This window comes from Penicillium riverlandense, assembly GCF_028828495.1.
Source record: "Penicillium riverlandense strain IBT 135883 chromosome Unknown utg000001l_segment0_segment0, whole genome shotgun sequence".
Lineage (NCBI taxonomy): Eukaryota > Fungi > Ascomycota > Eurotiomycetes > Eurotiales > Aspergillaceae > Penicillium > Penicillium riverlandense.
The window spans coordinates 3,630,182-3,654,980 of NW_026643194.1; the positions used below are offsets into that span (position 1 = coordinate 3,630,182).

The 24,799-nt window shown below is 54.3% G+C and overlaps 12 protein-coding genes across 12 annotated transcripts; 7 read left to right on the forward strand and 5 right to left on the reverse strand.

Annotated features, from left to right (window-relative positions):
* Positions 1–853: 853 nt before the first annotated feature.
* N7474_001470 (ribonuclease III) lies at positions 854–2,044 on the reverse strand (the record flags this gene model as incomplete). The annotated part of the gene is made up of 2 exons (XM_057192885.1): positions 854–1,882; positions 1,979–2,044. The coding sequence occupies 2 exons, from the start codon at positions 2,042–2,044 to the stop codon at positions 854–856; spliced, it is 1,095 nt and encodes a 364-aa protein (XP_057057838.1).
* A 148-nt stretch (positions 2,045–2,192) lies between these two features.
* N7474_001471 (mitochondrial 37S ribosomal protein mS33) lies at positions 2,193–2,732 on the forward strand (the record flags this gene model as incomplete). Its single annotated transcript, XM_057192886.1, has 4 exons — positions 2,193–2,225; positions 2,293–2,499; positions 2,572–2,621; positions 2,678–2,732. 4 exons carry the CDS (start codon positions 2,193–2,195, stop codon positions 2,730–2,732), a joined length of 345 nt encoding a protein of 114 aa, XP_057057839.1.
* Positions 2,733–3,099: 367 nt separating this feature from the next.
* On the forward strand, positions 3,100–3,798 carry N7474_001472 (uncharacterized protein; the record flags this gene model as incomplete). Its single annotated transcript, XM_057192887.1, has 2 exons — positions 3,100–3,156; positions 3,226–3,798. The coding sequence occupies 2 exons, from the start codon at positions 3,100–3,102 to the stop codon at positions 3,796–3,798; spliced, it is 630 nt and encodes a 209-aa protein (XP_057057840.1).
* A 32-nt stretch (positions 3,799–3,830) lies between these two features.
* On the forward strand, positions 3,831–4,826 carry N7474_001473 (uncharacterized protein; the record flags this gene model as incomplete). The annotated part of the gene is made up of 1 exon (XM_057192888.1): positions 3,831–4,826. One exon carries the CDS (start codon positions 3,831–3,833, stop codon positions 4,824–4,826), a length of 996 nt encoding a protein of 331 aa, XP_057057841.1.
* Positions 4,827–5,340: 514 nt separating this feature from the next.
* Positions 5,341–6,785, forward strand: N7474_001474 (uncharacterized protein; the record flags this gene model as incomplete). The annotated part of the gene is made up of 2 exons (XM_057192889.1): positions 5,341–5,508; positions 5,685–6,785. The coding sequence occupies 2 exons, from the start codon at positions 5,341–5,343 to the stop codon at positions 6,783–6,785; spliced, it is 1,269 nt and encodes a 422-aa protein (XP_057057842.1).
* Positions 6,786–7,181: 396 nt separating this feature from the next.
* N7474_001475 (ER lumen protein retaining receptor) lies at positions 7,182–8,051 on the forward strand (the record flags this gene model as incomplete). Its single annotated transcript, XM_057192890.1, has 5 exons — positions 7,182–7,203; positions 7,263–7,321; positions 7,378–7,444; positions 7,506–7,711; positions 7,785–8,051. The coding sequence occupies 5 exons, from the start codon at positions 7,182–7,184 to the stop codon at positions 8,049–8,051; spliced, it is 621 nt and encodes a 206-aa protein (XP_057057843.1).
* An 810-nt stretch (positions 8,052–8,861) lies between these two features.
* N7474_001476 (integrase zinc binding domain-containing protein) lies at positions 8,862–10,308 on the reverse strand (the record flags this gene model as incomplete). Its single annotated transcript, XM_057192891.1, has 5 exons — positions 8,862–9,312; positions 9,366–9,505; positions 9,570–9,621; positions 9,675–9,797; positions 9,857–10,308. 5 exons carry the CDS (start codon positions 10,306–10,308, stop codon positions 8,862–8,864), a joined length of 1,218 nt encoding a protein of 405 aa, XP_057057844.1.
* Positions 10,309–10,826: 518 nt separating this feature from the next.
* N7474_001477 (putative cytokinesis regulator (Byr4)) lies at positions 10,827–13,777 on the reverse strand (the record flags this gene model as incomplete). Its single annotated transcript, XM_057192892.1, has 2 exons — positions 10,827–11,323; positions 11,386–13,777. The coding sequence occupies 2 exons, from the start codon at positions 13,775–13,777 to the stop codon at positions 10,827–10,829; spliced, it is 2,889 nt and encodes a 962-aa protein (XP_057057845.1).
* A 766-nt stretch (positions 13,778–14,543) lies between these two features.
* Positions 14,544–15,767, forward strand: N7474_001478 (uncharacterized protein; the record flags this gene model as incomplete). The annotated part of the gene is made up of 3 exons (XM_057192893.1): positions 14,544–14,900; positions 14,951–15,257; positions 15,316–15,767. The coding sequence occupies 3 exons, from the start codon at positions 14,544–14,546 to the stop codon at positions 15,765–15,767; spliced, it is 1,116 nt and encodes a 371-aa protein (XP_057057846.1).
* A 389-nt stretch (positions 15,768–16,156) lies between these two features.
* N7474_001479 (putative NADH-ubiquinone oxidoreductase, subunit G) lies at positions 16,157–18,711 on the reverse strand (the record flags this gene model as incomplete). Its single annotated transcript, XM_057192894.1, has 7 exons — positions 16,157–16,259; positions 16,314–18,192; positions 18,254–18,276; positions 18,338–18,352; positions 18,411–18,462; positions 18,515–18,538; positions 18,600–18,711. The coding sequence occupies 7 exons, from the start codon at positions 18,709–18,711 to the stop codon at positions 16,157–16,159; spliced, it is 2,208 nt and encodes a 735-aa protein (XP_057057847.1).
* Positions 18,712–19,431: 720 nt separating this feature from the next.
* On the reverse strand, positions 19,432–21,114 carry N7474_001480 (putative ER to Golgi transport protein (Sly41); the record flags this gene model as incomplete). Its single annotated transcript, XM_057192895.1, has 2 exons — positions 19,432–20,685; positions 20,740–21,114. 2 exons carry the CDS (start codon positions 21,112–21,114, stop codon positions 19,432–19,434), a joined length of 1,629 nt encoding a protein of 542 aa, XP_057057848.1.
* N7474_001481 (uncharacterized protein) lies at positions 21,071–24,691 on the forward strand (the record flags this gene model as incomplete). Its single annotated transcript, XM_057192896.1, has 7 exons — positions 21,071–21,144; positions 21,871–21,911; positions 21,991–22,625; positions 22,684–23,125; positions 23,175–23,300; positions 23,351–23,459; positions 23,503–24,691. The coding sequence occupies 7 exons, from the start codon at positions 21,071–21,073 to the stop codon at positions 24,689–24,691; spliced, it is 2,616 nt and encodes an 871-aa protein (XP_057057849.1).
* Between the last annotated feature and the right edge of the window lie 108 nt (positions 24,692–24,799).

The window sequence follows — 24,799 nt, forward strand, 5'->3', positions numbered from 1 at the left end:
AATCTATGATCTACAGGCTATAAAGGAGACATAAAAGAAAAAGCGTTAGACATCTGTGAAGTATATTACTTAATTACAGGGATCTGGGAGTCATAAAGGGTAGGGAGGCATTTAATGGTCTAAATCAGGCTAATGAAACCTAAAATGCTCCTCCCCCCCCCCCCCCCCCCCCGGGAGATGGAGCGACTATAATCAAATTAAACATAAAAGAGCGCATTGCCCTAACAGGCGTAGAAAGTAACAATTTGAAATTAATGGCATTGGTGGTCTAAAATTGATTTATAACGGTAGTTGGTTTTATGACCCGTTCGCTTTGGTGACCCGCTGCCCAGGAATACGTTAGGTAGATCCCAATTCCTTCAATCAGTATATCTTTATCTCATACAAAGTCACTCCTATCTTAGTACCTTTTCACCACTGTATCAATTCCCTTCCAGAACATCATTCTTCACCTGATGAATAGGTGTCTACCCTGACAAGTAGTTCTTTTACAAGGAGTGAGTTACGTTTATGTTTATGGTTATTGTTATTTCTATTTAGTGTATGTAGAAGGCTATCTATCCCTCTTGCTATTAATAGAAGCCCTCTATGTGAAGAATGAAGGTAAGCTTCAGACTCGTTGCTAGATTGGACCTTCTAGGTTGACTTATTTGGTCAGACTATCGAGGCACTCATCTTTGTCATAGAAGTATGACACAACAATCATTTACTTAGGTATTCTTATTACGATTTTGCCGGTACTATCATAGTACTAGGACCTAACTTAAATAGCGAAAGAATACAATGTAGTCTGACTACATTTACGAAGAGTGCCTGGCGTAACTTAAGATTCTAACATCGGAACTATGTGTTACTATGTTTCCTGTAGCTCCCATGACCTTTTTGCCTCCATGATCTCGAGAATTAGTGGAGTGTTTTGCAAAGCCTGCTGAGCAGCCTGATCGCCAGCTGCTGCTTTACTGAGCCCCTTTCCAGAGCCCAGATGCCTCTTGCTCCAACCCCAGCCAGTCAGGTACACCCCAATGAAGTGAGTCTGAGTGCCACCTTTTTGCTGGATGGTCGGACGTTCACCAACGTACTCGAGCTTGATTCCCTTTCCCATGATCTTCTTGGCGAGAGCTTCCTTCGACCTGAGCTCCGTCTGCTGATGTTCTAAGCTGCTGAGCATTGGAACCCATAAATGAGATAGCCATTCTACCGCAGTCTGGTAGCCATGAGTGGGGTCGGATAGGATGACTGCGGCTACGTAAGCCTCAAAGAGGTCGCCTTTGGTCTTTGTCCAGCGCTTGGACTGGCTCGCGTGGTCCGACGGCACCGAAGCTCTGCGGTCAAATCCATATATGCTTGCAAAGCTCGAAAGAGTTTCATTCTTGACCAGGAGCTCTCTGATTTGTGATATTCGACCCGAAGGTATGTCCGTAAACCTCTCCCACACCATTCTTGTTGCGATCAGCTCAATATAAGCATCCCCAAGGATCTCCAACCGGTCGTAAGTTGCCTTGTTATTATTGCCGACTCCGGGGTGTGTGAATACTGCCTTTTCCAACGAAGTATCTCGAATGGGGGGCAATGGAGGCATCGCTGGGTTGCCATTTTCTTCAGAAGCATGGGCTGAGGAGCGTGTTTCGGGAGACTGACAGGGCTCACTGCTATCCCTGGACACGGATCGGGATGCTTTTCCCCTTCGGTTACAATTGTCGCTCAGAATAGTCACGGCTTTCATCACCTCTGGGTCAACCTCTGAGGCACCAGGGCAGCCCATCAACTCGCGAGCGAGATGTTCCAAGGTCCTTAGCCGGGAGTTGATGTTGGCAGTTTGGACCGAGCCATCCGTTCTGGTCAATAACGGCCCATCTCCCTGTTGCGTTTGTGGATGGTGGGTCTTTAGAGAGGACCGTTAGCCACGAGCAGCACGAGAGAATTCCGCAAAACCAGGAAGAATGGGACCAGCCTAAATCAGTGATCAAGGGATATTCACCTTGGACCTCTTCACCAAACCTGGATTGGCAGCAGACGCAGCAGACGCCGGCCGCTTAGATTTCATGGTGATGTTGGAGAGAAAAGAAGAGAGAAAGGAAGGAAGGAAGGAAGGAAGGAAGGAAGGAAGGTCCTGAATCCCCACGTGACCGACCCATGGCCAACTCCCTCCCAAACTTTCCGGCCAGGCGCCCTTTTCTCTCCGCCATTGCACAATGGCACACCACCGGATCCTCGATCTGGTCAAAGTACGCACCCCCTAGATTGATCTCCCTCTCTGATCCTCCCGCTGACTCGTGCTTTCTTTGCCCGCAGACCCAATGTCGCATCTTCTCCCTCAATTTCAACCCACATCGACTCCGACTGGGAAATAAGATCCTACGACAACGCCTTCGGGGGCCGAGCCTTGCGGCATGGTATCCCAAGAAGACCGTCTCTTTCCGAGACTTGCAGAACACATATAAGCCCCTCGGCTTGACCACCTTCGATGAGCTGGAAGATGACAGAGAGGAAGCCATTCAAGTGTTCGTCTTTGTACCCTGATTTCCCCGTCGCACTTGTTTGCTTTATGCTAAATTCTTTCTTTTCGTCCAGTGCGAAATTACGAGGGAAGGGCAGACCGAAGAAGAAAAGAACCGCCGAAGGTGATTACCCGTATCCAGCTGTCCAGTCCTTGACGTACTCCCTAACACAGACACAGAGTCGCGGGCGGCGAAGAAGAAGAAGAAATAGTCATCACGCCATCGTGGGCTTAGGCACAGGCCAGCATTGCATAAAATACCCATCATTATTCTTGTCGTCGGGTTGGTCTTTTGACCGCGGCAGACGGAATGCTGAGTATGGAGTCCTGCCTGATAACTTAAGACGCAGTTTTTCATGTACAATAAATAGCCAATCGATATTTTATGATTCTGTTCATCTGTCTCTGGAACAATCGTACACCCTACCTAGGTAGATAGAACAGACCGTATCTAGCTACGGTTGGGTTAGCTAACTGGACTGACCGGTATTATGTCAGCAGGTCTTCGACTTTTGTTCCTCGCGCGCAACGTCTCTTCCGCACTTGCCCATCACCCCAACCAACCTTCATTTGTTACCGTGCCGTGCGCTATCATGGCGACAATGAAGCAAAGCAAGAATCAGCTTAGGAGGGCAAGGAAAAAGGCGCAGAAAGTCGAGGTACGCTCACCCCTGCTCTCTTGCATATTATCGTTGATCTAATTCAACCGCTGACGCTTCCCTTCCCAGGCTGCCGCTGGAGCGCCCGACGAAAAGCCACAGACGACATCGCTGAAGACGCAGGCCCCCGTACCCGCGCCGCAGAATGCGCCCGCCGACCTCGATGCCTCATTGCCCCTCGAACCCAGCGACCCATTATGGGATATCTACAAGGGGATTGCTAGCAAGTTTGATGAAACGGCGAGTGACAGTCTCCCTACAAAACAGGCCGAGAAACCGGAGGTGTATTTCGACGATGGTGACGAGATCCCCGACGAGGACGAAGAGGCGGAACCAAAAATATCGAAGAAGAAACGGAAAGAGATGAACAAATTATCGGTCGCAGAGCTCAAAGCCATGGTCCGGAAGCCAGAAATTGTCGAGTGGACAGACACATCGGCGCCGGATCCCCGGCTTCTCATCCACATCAAAGCTCATCGGAATGTCGTTCCTGTGCCCTCGCACTGGTCGCTCAAACGCGAGTACCTGTCATCCAAGCGGGGGTGGAAAAAGCGCCTTTCGCCCTGCCTAAATTCATTCAAGAAACGGGAATTGCGGAAATGCGTGACGCTGCTCTGGAAAAACAGGAACAATCCACATTGAAGCAGAAACAAAGGGAAAGAGTCCAGCCCAAAATGGGAAAGTTGGATATCGACTATCAGAAGTTGTACGAGGCGTTCTTCCGGTTCCAAACCAAGCCTGAATTGACTCGCTACGGGGAGATCTACTACGAAGGCAAAGAATATGAGACCAATCTCAAACATCTTCGGCCCGGTGATTTGAGCGATGAACTGAAGGAGGCCCTCAATATGCCTCCTGGTGCTCCTCCTCCGTGGCTAATCAACCAGCAGCGATACGGCCCTCCACCGTCCTATCCAGCCTTGAAAATCCCTGGTCTCAATGCGCCGCCCCCTCCTGGAGCTATGTGGGGATATCATCCCGGCGGCTATGGCAAACCGCCTGTTGATGAACACAACCGTCCGCTGTACGGTGGTGACATTTTTGGAGTCTTACAGCCCCAACAGAATGCCCAACAGGGGGAACCGGTCGAAAAGGATCTTTGGGGCGAGCTTCAGGCACCCGAGGAGTCCGAGGAAGAGAGCGAGGAGGAGGAAGAGGAGGAGGAAGAAGAAGAAGAGGAGGCTGATGAGGAGGCAGAGGCCGGTACTCATTCTCCTGGTGGTCTGGAAACCCCTAGTGGCCTGGAATCGACGGCACCGTCCGAATTTGTGGGCGCGGAGAGCGTCTCTGGCGAGTTTGATGTCCGCAAACACCATCGAGGTACGGAGACGGAGGAATCCATTCATCCTCGCAGCGCCTACCAGGTAATCCCCGAGAGACAGACCAACGTGCAGGGGTTTTTCGGAGGCGACAGGGCGTACGACCTCAACACGGCCTCGACCCAGCCTCCTCTCCTCGGCGCCGAAGACCAAAGCCGGAAGCGCAAGAAGCCCGGTGATGTGGACGTCTCTATGGACCCTGACGCTCTTCACGCCGAGGATGGTATCAGCAAGGAGAATCTTCAAAATATGTACGAGTCGCAGAGACGGCAACAGAATCAGCCTAGTTGGGGGTTCCAGGAGGACCTGAGCGACATGATCGCGCAGGAGAGGCGCCGGAAGAAGCGCTGAATTGTGATTGTTGTTGTTGTTGGTTTTTAAAAATCCCCTCTGGCTCTGTAAAACAATAATAATGATGATTCACTCCCTTAAGTACTGGTTACCTACTCACTGTCTGCTGTAAGTAGGGCGTCCGGTCACATGACCCAATACATACCAAAACGGTCTAGTGCAAATCTCTTCCCTACCATTTCCTTCTTTCTTCCTCCATAATTTGCTCGCTCCCGGCCATTGTCCATCTTGGTTTCCGTCGCCTTCCCTCTATAATCGTCAGTTCAAGGGTTTACCTTGTCACTCCGGGAATGGATTGGGACCGCAGAAGGTTTGCAACGCACCCCGTGTATCCGACGCTAGAACTGTTTCTGATAACCATCTCTGCTCAGGTTTGATGATCGCAGAGGGGGAGAGAGCTATCGGCCAACGGACAGGTCGGGTCGATCGCCTTCTCGTCATCCCCGTTCCCCGCCCCGGAATCGTTCCCCTCGTCCAAGAGCCGACACATGGGTTCCTCCCTCTAATCGTGGAAATGGCCGGCCTCGGAGTCGGTCACCACCTTACCGACGTCGTTCGCGAACTCCTCCTATTTATGGACGAGGTCCCGGTCCGAGTTCATACGGCAGAAGACGGTCCCCGACGCGACGGTTTTCGCCTCGAAGGGATGACAAACCGAGATCGCCTCCAGCGGCCTCCTGGCGTACGAAATCCCCTTACAGTGAGGATAGATCGCGTGATGCATCCAGGGGCAGGGCCAGTCCCAGACGGACGCGAGATGGGACCCCGGCTAGCCAGGACTTTCGGGCATCCAGACGAGATTACCCACCTCCACCCAGGAATGACAGATATGCAGGAGGTCCATCGCCATATCCACAGGCTACTCCGCCACTGGGACCCCCTAAACATCGGCCACACAGCCCATCTTTTGGCGCTCCCCGGGATCATTCAGAGAGCTTCAACCAAGGCCGATCACTCTCGCCGTCACGGCGTCCTTCTCCTGCGCATGCCTTGGCTGCAGAATCAGAAGTGACCTCTCGGCGTTCGTCCCCCGCGGGCTACCTCGAGAAAGCCGGGTTGTCTCTCTGTGGTCAAAGTGGCTCACCCATTCGTCCCTCATCTCCTTCTCAGCGCGCTTCACGATCTCAGGCTCGGTCGCCTTACTCGCAAGATCCAGTCTATCAAACGGCACCCTCCAGTTCCGACAGGGTGACCGAAAACCCCGAATTTCTCCAATCCAATTACGATGCAACGTTCCCAACTGCAAGCAGAGGGCATGATCCAGATGGCCGAGGAATGTTGAGGATGACTGATCACCGACCATCGGACCAGTCACAAATGGGCGGCATCCGGACCAGTAGCAATATTCCAACCCAGCCGAGAAGCCATAGCGGGAGTCCATTACCACCATCCGGCCCCTCCCAGGGCTCCAATACTGCTGCTTCTTCGCAAAGTCGCGGCTCTCAAAACATGTCTTTACTCTCAGCACCAACTCGCCCTCGTCGAGGGCCTGGTTCCCGGGAGAGTTCTTGGATGGGCGCCCCGCTGCGTCGTGTACCAGTTCCCGCGCCATCACACGGTGCCCCGGCTGGATCCCGAGGCTCTTTCACGTCTCCGACTCCCGCCGGAGGAAGTTATCGATATCCCGGGTCCCGACAGAACAGCATCCCGTCTCCCGGCCAACCCCCGGCTTCACGATTTACGAACCACCTCGCCGGGCTGTGTTCGGTGACCCCTGGCGGGAGGACTCTGCCTTCGCTGCTGGACCCAGTTACTGAGAAACGGTTGTCTCAATTGGAAGCTGATCAGGTCAAGCTTCTGGAGCAGATCGCGGAGACGCAGCGAGCCAAGAGAACGGGACTTCGCGATTGGGACAAGCTGGATCGAGAAAGCTCGATCAGTGCGCTTCGAAGCGAGTTGGCCGAGGGTCACCTCCAGCGCATGGCAGATGAGAGCATTGGAGGCAGCATCTTATTCTGATCGGAATCACCTGTGTTTAGTTCATGATGCATGAATAAATAATGAATGAATGAATAAATAACAATAATGAAATGATAACTATTTATTATCTAAGGGATCAATCATCGTAGATCATGAAGAGGTAGCGGGAGGTACCATTCCACACAACAGATGCGGGTGCGGTACCTGGGGCTACGTCCAGCCCCCTTCCCGCGCAAGTTACGTGCCTGATCGGCGGCGCAAATCCTCCCTTCTTCCTGCTTCCGTGTCAACATTTTACCTTCCCTCACTCCCTTTCTCCCATCCACCATCACCACCCCAACCATCCAACCATCCACCACCCTTGGTCGCCACCGTATATGGCCCTTCCTACCTTCAATTCCTGACTGATTCCTTCTTTCCCTACCTGTCGACACCATGAATATCTTCCGGTTATTAGGTGAGATTCCCATCGCTCCACCCTTGAGGACACAAGGTATCCTGACGGTTGCGATACAGCCGATTTCTCGCACCTGGCGTCGATCTTCATCCTTCTGCAGAAGATGAAGTCGTCCAGCGTAAGACTATCCCCCAAGGCCCTCCTGCCATTGACTGGCAACTAACGATCCTGCAGAGCTGCTCCGGGTTGTCATTTAAATCACAGGTGCTTTATCTGCTGGTCTTTGTGACTCGTTATCTGGGTATGTTTGCGTTGGCTGCTGTCTTCCCATCTCCTGGAGCTGACGCGCAACCGCGCAACAGATTTGTTCTGGTCATTCACCGAATCCCTATACCTCACCACCTTCAAGCTTCTGTTCATCGGATCCTCCGCCTACATCATTTATTTGATGCTCAACGACTACAAACCGACCCACGATCCCAATATCGACACGTTCAAGGTCCAATACCTCCTTGGGATCAGTGCAGTTCTGGCGTTGCTCTTCCCCCACAGCTATCGTCTTTCTGAGGTTTGTCACCCACTCCCCCCGGCAACCGGTTTGAAGTGGGGACGTTCCTGAACTGGAGACTCACTTCGTGCAGATCCTCTGGACGTTCTCGATTTGGCTTGAATCCGTTGCCATCCTGCCACAGCTCTTCATGCTGCAGCGGACGGGCGAGGCAGATACCATCACAACCCACTATCTTTTCGCCCTGGGACTATACAGAGCTCTCTATATTCCGAACTGGGTATACAGATACTTTGCAGAGCACGCGTTCCGCAAGTCCTTCCAGCCTGTTCCAATCATCGCAGGCGTCATCCAGACTTTGCTGTACTCGGATTTCTTCTACATCTACTACAACAAGTAAGCGGAAATGGTCGCCTTGAGATAGGATCTTGGTCACTGATATTCTCCTCGCCGTAGGGTCTTGAAAGGGAAGAAGTTCTCGCTTCCTGTTTAGGGAGTCCCTAGCCATCATTTTGTGAGAGTGGCAGGATCTAATGCCGGTGGTTTCGAGGACTGATGCCCACCGCTTTGTGGACTGCGTGGTAGGTATGTAACGTGCAACCTCCTTTTGATGTCCGACGATATGAACTGCGAACGATGAATGGATACGTTTCATGCCTCGACGTGGTTCCGTTTGGAAGATGGACGGAATGCAACCACGTGGGGACGCCTGGAGACGAAAGGGCTCGGTTGGCTTGGAATCTGCGACGCGCTGTGGAAGATGGCTCCAACATCAACGGCGTAATGCACCACGGTAACCGTGCTGGCAAGCAAGCATTCTCAGTCCAAGCATGTCCGAGTAGCTCCCGAATTTTCCACCCATGAAATAGAGAGAGAAAAAAGAGAGAGAGGGTTCTGGTGCGGATCGTTAACGGCGAAATTGCATGTTTACATACGTACAAAACCAGTTCTTCTTGTCTAAAAACTATGTGAATTCATGATGACTGCTAGCGCTGCTGTTATGCCCTGCGAGTATATAGTTCTCTGTTCCGCGCGCATTGCCTCTGCTCAACTTGCCTCGTCCCTCTAGTACTTTTTGATTTTGATACGGTGGAGATCAAGAACTCATTATAAAAAAGTTTGAGAAGAAAAGAAGACTTTTGTTGACAGATATTGTATCCCCATAATCATGGCCGAGCGTCCAAGGTGAATAGCTACACGGGAATCGACATCAATACTCTCGTTGAGTCGGAGTGTGAGTGGAAATGTAGCTAGTGTAATGCAACTGAGAGGGCGGCACGGAGAGATCAGTCGAGAAGGGATCCAAGGTACCTGGCATCGAAAGATGCCCTATCGGCCCTTGGAAGGATCGGACTGGCCCAGTGCCCACGGTAGAGCGCCCCTGGAGACCGTGATGGCCATCTAGCCACCCGTTATGGGTATGTAGCTGGCTCAGCTGGCTGAAATAGTCTGTTGTCTGTTGTCTCTCGACGGCTGCCTGTCCCCCCAAAGTGGATTCGCGTCGTGATATCGGGGGAGACGGGAGCTTTGGGGATCGAGGGATCAAGTCGAGCCGAGGCGAGCTACGCCGTGAATTCGGCGGCGTCAGTCGTGACCCTCCACGGCGAACCTGGCATGTCGGGCAGATTTTCACAAAGCGAGAGATGAGCTCCTTGGGGACCCTGAACCACTCTTAGTGTTACGCCCCTATAACGTGAGGATGTCAGGTGCTTACCATGAATAGATTCGCCGTACCTGGGCCGATGTTTTGTCCCGGCCACCATGCTGACAGAGCTGGTGTGCTTTGGTGAGGATCTTGAACAATTTCTCTCGGATTGCAACAGGTTTTCCCTCATGACAGATCATCTTCCTGCACTGATGCATGGGGTTGGGTTGTTAGCGGGGGAACTATTCCACATAGGGCGTGCTGAATACCTACATCCGGGACTATCCCGACGGTTTGCAGCTTAAACATTTTCTTCACCCAGAATCTAGCCCTGTCAGCAGGATCCCGCCACAGGGAATTCAAATCAAAGGACTGTACCGGAATTGGGCGGACTCGACCGAAGTGTCCTTGGGTTCGTTCAACACAGCCTTGATATTGCGAGCTCTCTTGGAATGGATAAGTGCCTTGTCTTGTTTCTTCACCGACAAGTCATCCACGTAGCTGGCCAGGTTGATGTTGTCAGTGTCGATATCCCCGAGCGAACCACCCAATGAGCTTACCTTTGCATCAGTTGGTCAAACTCCTTGACATCGGGAAACCCTTCCAGTGGAGGCAACACAGGCTCCGACTGCATCGAGCCCTCATTCTGCGAGGATTGGCTTTCAATCTCCGTCTCGCTGAGCGGAACATATCTCGGAGATGTCGGAAAACGTGGCTGGGCCAAGTACTGCGGCGGTGGATGGTGCAACCTCATATTCTCCGGGCTCGACATGGACGGAATGGAATGGTCGGATGAGTACTGCTGGAGATGATGGAGACCCTGCTGAGCATAGGACGGGCCGAATTGGGACCCGTATGGGTGAAAGGATTGGTGGGAGAATTGATGATACGAGCCAGATCCCGTAGCACCGAACTCATGGCCGTCTGGATGGCCATAGGGACTGGGCATGGCCAGTGGCTGGTTCATCATGTAACTCTCATTCCCTTCATTGCGTCTGGCAAAGCTGCTCATGGTGCGGGATCATAGGGCGGGCGTCGTAGTGGGAGGACAGGACAGGACAGAGACAAGCTGAAAGGGAAAAAGACCGACCAAAGCCAGGAATCACGCTCGTTAAAAAGAACCATCGCCAGATGGCCCCGGGCAAGGTGCACGAGACCATGATGAAACGAGATGAGTGGGCAAGTGAGGGAATCCCTGGACGACGAGCAGCAAGCAAATATGCCACCGAGGTAAAGAAAAAGAAAACCCAGCAAGTAAACCGACAGGGAGCAGGGGCCGCCACGTCTGTTGTTTGCCCCAACTGCATGTACCCAGGGTTACGCAGGAGGGATTGCCCGGAGCGCGCGCGTTTGGTTGTTTGCCGACTCGGTCCCTCGCATCGTGTCACGCTGTGTCTTTGCCGGGGAGATCAAGGCCCCGAGTCCGATCGACCGCTGGACAGGGGTTCCTGGCTGTCTCGGGGACATAGGGGAGACCACCTAGCCATGTAGCTACCAAAAAGAAAAGAAAGAACAAACAATTCATTGGCATTACTTCGTGAGATCCCGGATCATCCACCGCCACTGCTCGTCCTGACTGGCCCCGATCCATTTGGCCACCTTGCGCCTCCATTTCTCCTCCTCGGCCCGCTGCCGTCGAATGAACTCCGGTCCGACATCGAACTCTTCTGTGATGGGCCCTTCATCCGAGGACTCGCCCGCACTCGGGTCGTCACCAACGGCATCTTCCTCAAAGGCCCCAGATACGCGTCCACTACCGCTGACCAACCGGTCATCCAGATCCTCCAGGCCTGCGAAGACATCTTCTTCCGCCTCGCAGTCGCCCGCCGCCGGCAGCCAGCACATGCGTTGGGGATCAAAGACCATGCCCCCGACGGTCTGCACGGTGTGCATCGTCCCGACATTGGTGATCAGCGCAGGAGCGGGCTTGGGGGATTTGGGCGTCACAGGCAGGTCAAACTCCTGCATCAGATTCTCATTGCCTTCCCACCGGTACGTTGCTGGGTTGTAGCGCATTCCTCTCACAGCTGCGCCGGGTTAGCCCCCGTAGAATGAAAGAGAGGAAAGGAGGAAGAAAGGGCAAGCTTACATTTGGCTTCGTGAACTCCAGACCCCATTGGTTTGATCAGCTGCGGTTTGGCTGTCGACCGGACTGTCGGTTTAGCTTTCCGGCTTCGGACCGCTGCTGTGCTTGGGGGCACTCGTGAGACGGGTTGGGGCTTCCAGTTCGAACCGAAAGCCGCAAGCGGACTAGGGTCCCGACTTTTGACGTTCGCCGACATCGAGGCAATCCGCTGCTCCCTGGCATTTCTGGAAGCGTTGGTATCCTGTGCGAACCTCGGCAGGCTGTTGTGCGGTTTGGTGGCAAGCGCTAGAGAAGGAGACTGGGGTGAAGGCTCTTCCTGCGGTGCAACAGACCGACTCTGACCGACTCTGCTGCGGACAGATCGTGGCGCCCCTCGGCCGATCGGAGTTTTGACAAATTTGTCCTCGATGGATGCAGACGTCGGTAAATCGTCAAATACCTCCAACTCACTGCCATCTCCGAAATTCCGCCGCCTTGTAGGTCGCGTGAGTGTGCGTTTCGTAGAAGGCCCAGCCGTTCCCGAGCTCGCCTCACCGAAGCGACTACCCAAAGGCACCGAGCGAGTCGAACGAGGTGCTCGAGAAGTAATGTTCTGAGAATTGACAAAATCACCGGAGCTGTCCGAGTTTGTACGCCTTGACGAGCGGTAGCTTTTCACGCTCGCATGCTGAGATTGAACTCCAGAAGTGCCAGCTGAAAGAGATGGTGGTGCGGCTCGGCGACTCAGCGACCTTCCATCCGAAGCAGTGCGATCAACGGGAGTTTTAGGTCGACTAGACAGAGGACGAATAGGACCGTCAGAGCGTGATTGTCGCGGGTATGCTTGGGTTGACGCAGTGGATTGCAAGCCCGAAATGACTGGCATAGACTGCTTTGCTGCTAGGTGTTTCTCGGGAACTTTGGACTCGCTAGAGAGAGGAGTAGTATCTTTAGACGCCCGGGGCACGGCGAGCCGCCGGCCCGAAGTCCCAGGAGTTGGTGATGTAGAGAGAAGACCCGAGGCTGGAAGGCTAGACACAGATGACTGTGATGAATGTCCGAGTCCGGATTGTGGTCTTCGAAACTTGAAGAGAGGGGCGCCGCTCTCTGAAACGGTCTCGAGGTGAGTTGAATGCGTCCGTTCATGACCAGAAAGGCGAGGAATACGAGTTCGTGGCGATCCAACTGTACTTGCAAACGTAATGGTGGTTGCGGTCCGGCGTGTTGAGCTCGAAGGCCGCTCCGTTTTGCACTTAACGTTGGGATTCAGAGTTGACTTCCCCGAAGTAAACGCCTTTCCATTGTCAACATCGATGCCGGAAAAGAAGTCGTCAGCGCTAGACTCCTGATCCGCTTGGTCACCTCTTGCCTTAGGAGCGACGTCTTTGCACAGAGCTTCTTGTCGCTTCTGCAGAGGAGAGTTGAGATCAAGGGGCCCATCAGGAACGACTAGACCCTCAAGACCGTCTTCTTCACTTTCTGCGGTCAGGCAGCTCGAAACGCTAGGGCTCGCGATTGACATCGAAGAGCTGGGGAGCGATCGGCCATCCCGCGTGGTACCGCCCACTCGAACTCCGATGCTCCCTTCGGCCCATTCAAGGTCAAAGTCCTCCAAGGTCGGACTAGATATGCGAGCATGATCCTTGCGATATGATAGTTCGAGAGGTTCATGATTGGGGGGTAGTTCAAGGTCTTCATCAAACTCTTCCACGTCCAGCCCTGTGTTAAAATGATTCGTTCCAGCATTTGCTGTGGAGAGTTGCTGAAGGGGTTGAGATGTCGGGATTTTGATCGTGGGCACGTCTCTATTGGGGCTCGCATCTTCGTCTTGGAATTGCTCCAACGTGGCCAGTGCAGACTGTAGACGATTCGAGGTATCATCATTCCCAGAGGAGGATGCTGTAGATTTCATCGGGCTCGTGGCTACAGAACTGAGCTGCCGAAGCGAGTCAGGAAAGACGGTTTCTTGCCGGGGCTTCAGCTCCAGCAACGTCTCAGGGTCCGGAAGCTCGACATCGTCAGACCAATCGTCAACAAAGCTTCGCTTCTGCTTTTTGGAAGATATGAATTTAATCGTGCCCCCAACGAGAGCAGATTCCGGGATATTGGCCGGGATGGGAATGCCGGCATATTTAGCCGATGCAATGGCCTCTTCTTTAGCGAGCCCGTCATTACCGGGGAAGAGAACCTGCCAATCTTCGTCCCCTCCTGCGTTGGAATCGAGGTCGGAGCGCGCAGAACGACGGGAGGAAATGGAGTCGCGGTGGCCGGAGGGCCGGAATGAGTTGGCCACGGACCCAGTGCTCGACGCAGCGCGGAATTGAACCACCTCGTCGAATTGTAGGTCGGCATCATCGTCCCAGCATTCAATAACCTCTTCACTAGCCGGCCGTGCTTGGGCCATTGGCGACTCCATCAATGAAACGGGTGGATCCGAGACAGCACACGGTGCACTCTGCGAGTACAAGGTGGCGCCTGGGACAGGATGGATCAATGCTTAGGTAGCGAGTTCACAGAGTGCCGGCATGAGTCGTGGGCTAAAGGCTGGGAAGACAGACGGCATTCCGTGTGACCATCAACGGTGGACACGTTCAAGGAACACCGCGTCGGTCGCGGGTTGCTGAGCAGCCCTGGACGATAAGACGGGGCTGTTGACGAGACAGTTGGATAGCGCTGGGAATCAGTCGAGTCGCGACGTGTCACTCAAAAGGAGAAAACAAAGCCCCAGCATGAGGCGAGGGGCGGGCAGGACGGGGATGCGGTGTGGGGTGGTGTGGTGGCCAGGGCGACAACGGACCAAGGCGCGGGAGAGAACGAACAGGAGGAAATGATCGGGGTGGTGATTCCTGCTGTGGTGGTGGTGGTGGTGGTGGTGGTTGTTGGAGAGAAAGGTAAGTAAGTTAGTTGTTGCTGGTGGTGGCTGGAGTGGGATTCCCCGTGGAGGTGAGTGAGGCGGTGGCAGGTAAGCAGGTAGTCGGTAGGTATGGCCTAGGTATTGATCATGAGTCCTCCTACTACTACCTAGAATACGTACTAAGTGTTCACTATATAATAATATAAAGGTATGTACTATACTACGTACTCTACTACCTAAATCCAGGCCTATCTTCTTTATTATTGATGCATGACCCATCCTCGTCATCATCCTCCCTGTTTCTTCGAATGTCAACCACCCCACCGCCATGCCATCCAGAGTCCTGCGTATTCCGAGATCAGACGAGCCCGGGGCTTTTGTGCTTGTCCACGTCGCATCATCTGGCTCGCTGCCCCTGGACTTGACCGTGATCGCTACCGAGGGCGAGTCGCCCTACATCAACGCAGTGAAACAAGCCCATCTAAAAAACCTCCGCGCCAAGAACTATCAAGGAACGGACGATGAGTGGCTTCAGATCGTCTCGCTGGTTCTGGGACAGCGATCGCCTCCGGTCGATGACCCGGGCTGGTCGTCAGGCGTGGAAACAACGGCTAGCATCTCAGGATCTGAGGATGAGGGCAAGGAGCTGATCATCACGATCCGGAAGAGGGTCCAGACAATCACGGTGAGGGAGATCGCATGCAGTGATATGTGTACTTGCTGACCCGGCCCTAGCAACGACTGGGCGCCTTGACTCTCACCCAGGACGATGAGCAAGCCGTGGAGCTGTTTGACTGGTCAGGCATTGCTGCCGCCAGAGCGGAGGGACTGGAGCAGCAGGTCGCTGACCTGACTGACCGCTATCGCCTCGCCGAGGACACCATCCGCAAGATGAACCAACAGCTCGAGGAGCTCATGCATGCAAAGAGCCAACACGAGAACCAGATGGTTGGCAATTTTGTCCAGCTTCTCAACGAGAAGAAGCTGAAGATCCGGAACCAGCAGCGTCTGCTGGCATCAGCAACAGCTGACCCCGCGAAAGGTAATGCCAGAAGCTATAAACTATAGCCTTAGGACTAACCTCTGTCCTCCCGCCGCAGTATCCGAAATACAAGCTGCTCTATCTGATAAGTCCCAGATTCCTCTGGAAAGGGGCCATGCGGCCAAGCGAAGCGCCCAAGTTGCTAGCGAAACGGACGAAGATTCCGACCAGTTTGAGAAAATGGACGTGGATCAAAGAAGAGAAGACACCACGGGTAATCAGGAGACCGACGATGATCAACCATCAACTCCTCAGCTGTTAGAAGAAGAACAGACCGCCACGGAAGACGAGGAGCTTGATCAGCCCCCGTCTGCAGAAAGTGTTCTTTCAGCGGAAGCTGGTCGGTCTACCAATGCAAAGCGTGGGTCGCCTCCCAAGAAGGCGCCACCCCCGCGAAGAGAGTTGCCATTCACCAGCCGTCCCGGAGCGCCGAGGACAACGATGCAGCTGGAGCAAACCAATGGAGATACCGAAGATACCGCCGGAGAGACGGATGATGATGAGCTATAATGGCTGTCGTCCGTGAATTAGACTGACAGAATACGAGACGAGAGGAGCTGTTGAACCATCCCACCTAGCTTTGGGCCCGAATGAATTGATTGAAAAACCATTTTGGTCCCTAGACCATTGGGAGACATAGGGAGAGAACATATTTCAATGCCCAATTTAATGAAATTTTGTGGGTTTGGATCTTTATGTACAGATGGACCCCCGGACGAGGCTGGAGAAATGGGTGAAAAGAGCCAGCCACCGAAGGTGATGGCGTTCAGGGCAAGAAAAAAGACAGCAGGGTGGCAACAGTACAGGAAAACAAAGGACGTTTACAGAGTACAAAGTCAACGCCTGGAACCATTACAAAGGGGAAATAGACCAGTGGTCATGAAAGACACCACATGGATCTAGCCATATAGGGCTTGAGGAGACATCTCTCCAGCAGCCATGAAGTTGGTCTCGGGGTTACCGGTGGCCTTGGCAGCGGAGCAGCGGGCCATGGTGGGTGAGCTGAAGCAAAGTTAGCTAAGAATTAAATACCGGTGGATGAATGTAAACACGTACCTTCTAGAAATGGAGTCAGTGAAGAAGAAGTCCTGAATGACCTTCTTGAACGGAGCCCCCGTGGCGGGAGATCCCTTGTTCTGATCCACTAGCTGGACCTTGCTCAATGAGCTGACCGAGCTAGGCTCGACAACATCGTACCGACGCATCACAGGGCTGATCTCCTCCATGCGATCCCTGAGGGCCTCGATGTCATCATAGGGCAGAGGAGCGCCGAGGAACTCGCTGGTGGCACGGATAATCTTCCAGTCATCACGGGCCGCACCGGGCAGCGACGTAGCTGCACGGGTGACCTGCACACGACCCTCGGTGTTGATATAAGTGGCGGACTTCTCGGTATATGCTGCTCCCGGTAGGATGACGTCTGCAAGCTGGGCACTCCGGTCTCCGTGGTGGCCCTGGTAAATGACAAACGCATCCTTCGGAATCTCGCTTTGCGCGATCTCATCCGCGCCCAAGAGCCAGATCATCTTGGGGGAAGTCTGAGCGACCTCGGGGGACGGGGTAGTGAAGCCGATTTCATAGGCTCCGGCCCGAGATGCTGCACGCTGAAGGACGTTGTAGCCCTGCCACTCAGGGGTGTTGAAGTTGGCGTGCTTCTCGACAAAGCTGCCAACCGCCTCGAAGATGGCCTTCGCGTCGGGGTGCTCGGTAGCCGCGCTACCAACAACAATCATTGGCCGCTTAGCGCCGGCGAGCTTCTTGCCAAACTCTCCAGACAATGCGGCCTTCAGAGCAGAGACGTCGGCCCCAAGGTGCTCGAATTCGAAAGTGCTTTCAAACTCCTCTCCAACGAGCCCAATCTCCATGTCGGAGCGCAGGTATTGTTTACGAATGCGAGCATTCAGGACCGCGGCCTCATGACGGGGGTTCGTGGCAACGAGAAGAAGGGCGTCTGCTTCCTCGGTGCCATAGATTTTGGAGTTGAACAAGTAGTTGGCACGGGCATCGATACCGTGGGCGATGGGAGAACTACCGCCAGGCTGGTCAAGAGCAAGGTTATCGGATCCCAGCTTGTTCGCCATATCCTTCATCGCAACAAGCGTTTCGGCATCGACCAAGTGTCCCGCAACGGCCTTGAACTCATTGGGCTTCAGCTGCAATTTCTGGTGGGCAGACGAGATTTCCGTGAGAGCCTGTTCCCAGGTAGCCGGCACAAATTTGCCTTCCCGGCGAATCAAGGGCGTGGTGAGCCGTTGAGTCTTCAATCCATCACAAGCGAACCGCGACTTGTCGTTGATCCATTCCTCGTTGATATCGTCGTTCAGTCTTGGGATGATGCGCATGACTTCCATACCGCGGCTATCAATCCGAACGTTCGAGCCCAGGGCATCGTGAACATCGATCGACTCGGTGTGCTTCAGCTCCCACGGACGGGCACGGAAAGCGTAAGGTTTGGAAGTCAGAGCACCGACGGGGCAAAGGTCAATGACGTTGCCCGACATTTCCGAATTCAGGTTCTGTTCCAAATAGGTTCCAATCTGCATTTCGTTTCCTCGGCCAGTCGTTCCCAGTTCTGGTGCGCCGGCGACGTCGTTCATGAATCGAACACAGCGAGTGCAATGAATGCATCGGTTCATCGATGTTTTGACCAGAGGCCCAATGTTCTTATCCTCCACAGCACGCTTGCCACCGGATTCATGGAACCGGCCGCGGTCAGCACCATAGCGCATCGACTGGTCTTGAAGGTCACACTCTCCTCCCTGGTCACAGATGGGGCAATCGAGTGGGTGGTTGGCGAGCAGGAATTCCATGACACCTTCTCTCGCCTTGTGCACCAACGGTGAGTTTGTCTTGACCACCATTCCCGGCTGCACGGGCCAGGCACACGAGGCCACCGGCTTCGGAGCTCGCTCAACTTCAACGAGGCACATACGACCTGTGAGGGTCGGTCAGCATGTCATTCGGGGGCAATTGGACTAGAAGCAAGGAGATCTCACAGTTTCCGGCAACCAAAAGTTTTCTTGCAGGGTTATGTTAGCATTCATAGCGCCTAAGTTCGTTGATTGTGGGGGAGGGCGTACTCGTGGTAGCAGTATCTGTCACCAAGGTTAGCCAATCCAAGACAATTTTGAGCCATTGAGGGTCCTGACGCACCTGGGAATTGTCGCGCCTGCCTTCTCGCATGCCTGGATGAGAGCCGAACCGGCTTGGATAGATGTGAGTTGAGGACCCTGGACTGGTGGGATGGGCGCAATTACCTTCCACCGAAACTTTCTTTCCGTCTAGAGAACCGCAGAGTCAGTCACAGGCATCCAGCAAGGATCGGAGGGCGATGACACGTACCAATGGTGAGTTCCACCTCGGCCGCTCGAGGGGTTGACGTCGCGAAGGTCCTGGGGGTGACCTTGGGGGCCCGGAGCGACCGGGCGGCCGCACGGAACAGCTGCGGCCGCATAGTGGCAAGGATATCAAGAAAGAGAAGGGGAAGGGAAAAGATGAGATTGAATAGAGATTGGGTGGTTGTTTGGGGGGGGGGGAAGAAGAGGGGAGGTCAAGCAGCAGTGGACAGAGCAACACCAGGATTCTTCCGTTGCTGACCATTCAATTCATTAGCGACGGTTGGACAGCGTCCGGGCACGTGACTTTTAGTCCAGCCTGGGAATTCAGGCAGGACAGAATGATCTGATCGGAGAAACTCATGTTCCGGGAGCCCGCTTAAAAACGCGCGGACTCCTTTCCCTTTTTTTCCCACAACATAAATCTCATTTCTAGGGCATGTTTTATTGTAGGAGGCAGGCGAATTCTCGGTCCCTGTCTTCTCTGCTACATTGTCCGAGACCAGACCTGCACCGAACTGGAGCAGTCAAGGGCTGCGCCCGATGATGACATTGTTCTTTACCGACGGTAGCTACATTCTCCTTCTATAGTAGACAGTTTGAATAAGGTGTTTATTTTCCCTCTCGAGGGCGCGTCGGGCACAACGCGAATCTATACAACAAAGAACCTGCCCAGCTATGGACGATCACAGGAGTAGATGTGAAACATGTACATCTCACAGATCCCACGGGTGGCATATGGAACCCTGAACCAAAAGAAAAAGAAACACGGAGAATGCAAACACTCTTTCTTGAACCCCCAAAACGCCTCAAAAAACTCCAGGATATAGTACAAAACTCTAGGCAGCGGCTGGGGTGTCGTTGGACTGCCAGGTCGATTCCTGCTTAGTCCCCGGCAGCCATGCGTGGGAAACGCTGGACCCTCGTGGTCGGATCTGGCCAGGGCCATCGTCCTCCTTCTTGAAGTTGTTTGCCATTGGCTGCGCGCCACTGTGGGGGGCGGAGCCCGAGGGGAAGGCGTACCCGTTGGAATCCCAAGGCTTGCTGGCGCTGCGCACATTCGTAGGGAGAATCGACTCGCGGGCGCGAAAGTGATCCGCGTTGGCCCGTTGATCGGCCACGTCGTCATGGCTGTTGCGATCATATAGATACAGACCCACAAAGGTGAGACCAATACCAACCGCTTGGATCGGGGTGGTGGTGCTGCCAAACCACAGAATCGCGGCCACAATGACAAACACTCGCTTGACCAAGGAAGCAACCGAGTAAGACACGGGGGAGATCATTGACAGCAGGACAAAGGCGAGGATGTTTTGCGCAAAGTGTGAGACGCCGTTAAACACAAATTCGACTAGCAGGGCACCATGATCTAATGATCCTTTTTTACCCGATAACGAGATGACACCGTCGTTGATGATATCGGCGATCAGGGGATAGCCCTCACTGACAAACCAGATCGGCAGGGTGAGGAAAAAGGCCAATCCCGAGCAATAGCAGAGCAGGTTGAGCTTGTCTAGCTTCTGCCGCCCCGGCCCCTCGGACTCCGCACGGGCCGCCTCATTGAAAAGCTTTTTGGAGAAGATGTTCTGCGAAACGAAGACTAGAGCAGCCAATAGTGCGCAGAGTATGCCAAAGAAATTCGTCGACAATCCGGTGGAACACGCCAACATGACCCCCACGGTCAGGGGGATCAGCGACAAGTAGGTTGCTCTGGCGTACCGAATCCGAAACAGCACTCGATATGCCATCACTGTGAACAGCGGGGACAGACCCTTGATCGTATGGACTAGTGAGACGGGGATCTGTGAGGTGGCCATCGAGCTCAGAATATGACCCGCCAGCTGGAAGATTGCCAGAGGCAAGGCAGTCGAGATCACATCACGGGAAGGGTAGCGGATTCCGGTCTTGAGTGCCGGGACGGTTTGCCGCAGCCACGGGATGAGTGTCGAGAGGTAGACTAGCAGCAGACACCAGATCGAGACAAATGCAAATTGCACAATTGTCAATGTGATGGGCATGGGAAGCGCATTCAGGATCGATTTCGAGGATGTATTGGTCAACGCCGATGTCAGGTACCAAATCAGACAGAGCGTCTAGGGTTCCAATAACGTCAGCCAGTCGATTAGTGATGAGCTTGGGGGACGTACAATCAATCGATAAGACAGTGGCGCCCGGAGCGCCGAAGCGAGCTCCTGCGCGTTTTGACTGACGCTGCCGTTGCGGGTGCGGATGGTTGTGATGGCCTCGCTGATACTCTTCCTGGACCTGTGTTTGGGATTCCTCACGGTACCGTTGATGGGAACCCGCGCGTAGGAGCCTGTTCTCCGTGGCTCCCACCGATCCTGCGAGTATTTCACTGAGGGACTGGACCCGGGGACAGCGTCCAAGGACTCATCGTACGGGGGGAACTTGTCGACGGGGCTGCTGGTGGATTGGGAGGTGGGCGTCTTTGTGGGCACTTGCAATTCCGGTTGCCGCATGGAGGCGCGTCGCCCATGGCCGGTCACCGTGGTGGTGGCCATCTTCCACAAGCCAGGCGGACTTTTTGGCAGGTGAGTTTCCTTCCCCTCAAAAAGAGACAGAGAGGCAAGACGGGTGTCCGGGTACAGGTCGACTTTTGCAAGCGAGTGACGAGCAGGCAGCAGAGAAGGGGGATGCTCCACCTTCAGTCGGCGCAGACTGTTTCACCAGCGGGATGTGGTTTGTTGGGTTGAGGACCGAAAAAGGGTGTGATCGAGATGACGAATCCCGGGGGGCGAATGAGCGTCCAGAACGAAAGAAAGAGTGGCAGAGCCGCCGAGGAGACAAGGGGAGAAGGAGTGGCAGGCCATGCACTAACTGGGATCAGTTCGGGAAGAGGATTTAGGAAAAGTGGCCTGGACGGTAGCAGAAGTGGTAGTGGGTTAGTTGGTCGGGAAATCATAATCATCGACCGCACCTCGTGGACGGGATCGGAGGAGACCGCGCAGCCACGACGATAAGGTCCCTCGGACACGGTCATCTACTCCTACCGTTACGGCTACGACGATTACTACCATTACTACTATTAATACTCACGACGACTAGTACTACCACATTATCATCATCACAATTGCGCCCGGTTGGATACAGCACGTGACCGCGCCCTCCGCTTGCAGGCGCTGCCCGATCCGGAGACTCCCACCAACATGCTGCATTTTGTTTGGCTCTCCGGGCTATCGCTGGTCTCGGCCAGCTTTGGGGGGACCTGATCCGCAGTGTCCACTCGGCCTGCAAGCCCCGGGGATTACATTCTCTAGCCAGTGGCAGATCCTGGGGCCCTTCCGGCTTGGGACGCGAGGTTAGTGCCTCGAATATCTATCATAGGCCAAGATAAGAAAGAGAAACCAAAACAAACGTGTGGATTGACACCTGTATAGAGGCCATCTGGGGAGCAGACCCGTTGGAAAAGGAAGGCGGCTTTCGCAGTCGGCAATATGATCCCGAGGCCACATTCAACAGCGCTCTCCCCACGAATGGGACCGTGAAATGGGCGGACACTCAGGCTGACCTCGATTCCTCGGCCAGCCAGACGAAGGTTGCCCTTACAGTGAGCTTTCCCGAGGTCAATTGGGGTTTCTTGCAATCCGTCTATGGCTGGCCTGCCCTCCAATATCAGGCATGGGCGCGCGGGGCCTTGGATATCCTGGGCGTCGAGGACCAGACGGTTGCCCTCTGGGCCGGTGGCCTCTTAGAGTTCTGGGTTGATGGCAAACAGCACTTTGGAGGCGATCTCTATCAGTACCGCAGAGCTCCCAGCCTGATACGGCTGTCTCCGGGGCCCCATGTAGTCGATCTGCGGTTGACCCGCGACGTCCGGGCCCAGGGAGGGTTGGATAGTAGCATAGGAGTGCTGATCGAAGCCGAGCTGCGAGATGAGCCCATCACTGTGGACCAACGTAGCCTGGTGGTATCTGAGCTGACCGGCGGGAAATTGGGAGGTTCATGGGCCTCGGTTCATTTGCAGAACAACAGAGCTGCTCCGGTCGAAGTCCTGTCCATTAGTGCTCCCAAGGTCACTTTTCCCCACTCGATGATTTTTGGCATGTTCGTTGACCATTCGGTTTCTGTAGACCCAGCATCGCTTGTCTCTTGCAAGGGCTCCGGAAGTGGCGGGGTATCAAACTAGGCCATTGACGTTCAACATTTCCCTGGCCGAGTCAAATACAAATCGATTTGCGGTACACGTTGAGTACCGGCTTGCTGGACACAAGGACGGACCGACCAGGATTCTGCCATTTGATATCAGTCTAACAGAGAAACCTTTGTCCGAAGCCCAACGATTCACTTATCTTCACCCGTCGAGTGGTGTCTCGTATGCCATCTTACGACCTCCTCCGGCCTCTTGTAACATTTTGCACGGATCCGCTGCCTTGCCAGTGATTCTTGCTCTCCATGGGGCGGGGCTGGACGTGGACAGCGCGGAGGCTCGCGCCATGTTGGACGGAGCATATGGAGTATGTGCCTGGATGTTGTTTCCAAGTGGTGTCACCTCATGGAGTGGCGATGACTGGCGTACGTCTCACCCCCTACAACGGAATCAGCGACTGAAGTAAAAATCCAGATCATTGGGGCAACGCTGATGCGCAGGAGGCACTCTCTGCCATCCCGGAGTGGATGGCCAATGTTGGATGGAAGGGCCCGAGGGTTTCCTTGCATGATTTGATCCTTACCGGTCATTCCAACGGCGGTATGAAGTCCATGTCAACCGTCAAAGCCCATATCACTAATGCCCGCTAGGCCAAGGAGCGTGGTATTACGCCACACATTACCCTGATCAAGTCGCTGCTGTAGCCCCCGTGTCAGGCTACACTTCCATTGAGAGTTTGTCCATCCCTCTCATCGAGAGGTTTGCATTGGTACTGAAGATACATAGACTATGTCCCCTATAGCATGTGGCAAAATCTCGAGCCGTCACTCTTGGCCGTGCTGCTCCGCTCTCGGGCTTCCTACAAGCACGAGTTGCTGTTGGAGAACTTGGCGGGGATTCCAGTGGTGCAGCAACATGGCTCTGATGATGATAACGTGCCTGCATATCACTCGCGTCTGATTCACGAGCTGCTGGGTCAGATCTCCTGGCCATCAAAGTACAACGAGCTTCTGGGAGCTGGCCATTGGTTTCCCGGTGTGTTGACAACCCCGTTCCTCCAACAGTTTTACCACGACGTGGCCGCCAGACCGCGAAACTCGGCTGAAATCCCCATCAACTTCACCATCACGATCCCTGCCACCGGTGTTATCGGGCCCAAAGCTGGGATCCAGGTAGACCAGCTGCAGTCGCCCGATGAGAATGGTGAAATGGCCATCTTTCGCCATTCTGAGAGTCGAACGTGGGATGTGCGTAGTCGCAACATCCGCCGATTCCACCTGACAGACGTGGCTCGTCAGATCGAGATGCCGGATGTCGTAATCCTGGGTGATACCCAATTTGCTGTGGATCATGGCCAACTTGGCCAGACTTGGTACCTGCAAGATACCCCGGGGAAGTGGACCGCTTCTCATGATTCCAGTTGGCGGTCGATCTCTGCGCGATATGGTCGCCAACTGGGGGGAATTGATGCCTTGTTACGCTCTGATGGCAGGTTTCAGATCAACCTGTGCTCGGCTGGCGTCCAGAACGTTGCCCTCCAAATTAGTCGCAACCTGGTTCAATATTTTTCTGCGGATGCGCACATCGTTCGCGGATGCTTCCCAGAGGGTCCAGGGAATGCCATCACGCTAGCCGTGGGGGACAATCTTCCTCCGTCCCAGCTCGACACATACCCAATCCATCCGGACCAGGGTCGCTTGGTGGTTAGTTCGTCCGAATCCCCGCCGCATGGATATGTATACGAGCCCGGACTGGGGGCCGTGTTTCTGCGGCCGTTGGTTGACGAGCGTGTGGAGCTCGTCGTCTGGGGTGCCGACCTGGCTGGGTTGCGCCAGGCCGCTCGCCTGGTGCCGACAGTGACTGGCGGGGGCCAACCGGACTATGCGGTGCTGGGGGACGAAAGTCGCTGGCGAGGTGCGGCGGGAGTGTTGGCTGCCGGTCATCTGGACTGGTCGTGGCAGGTGTCGCGCAGTTCCTTCTTCCTTAGATAGTCGTCGCACCTTCTCTCTCTTTCCCTTCCTCTTCTATTTCTTCTCACCTTCCTCCCTCTCCCTCTTTCCCACCCTTTCCCTCTCCTTCTCCCTCCTCGTCCTCTTCAT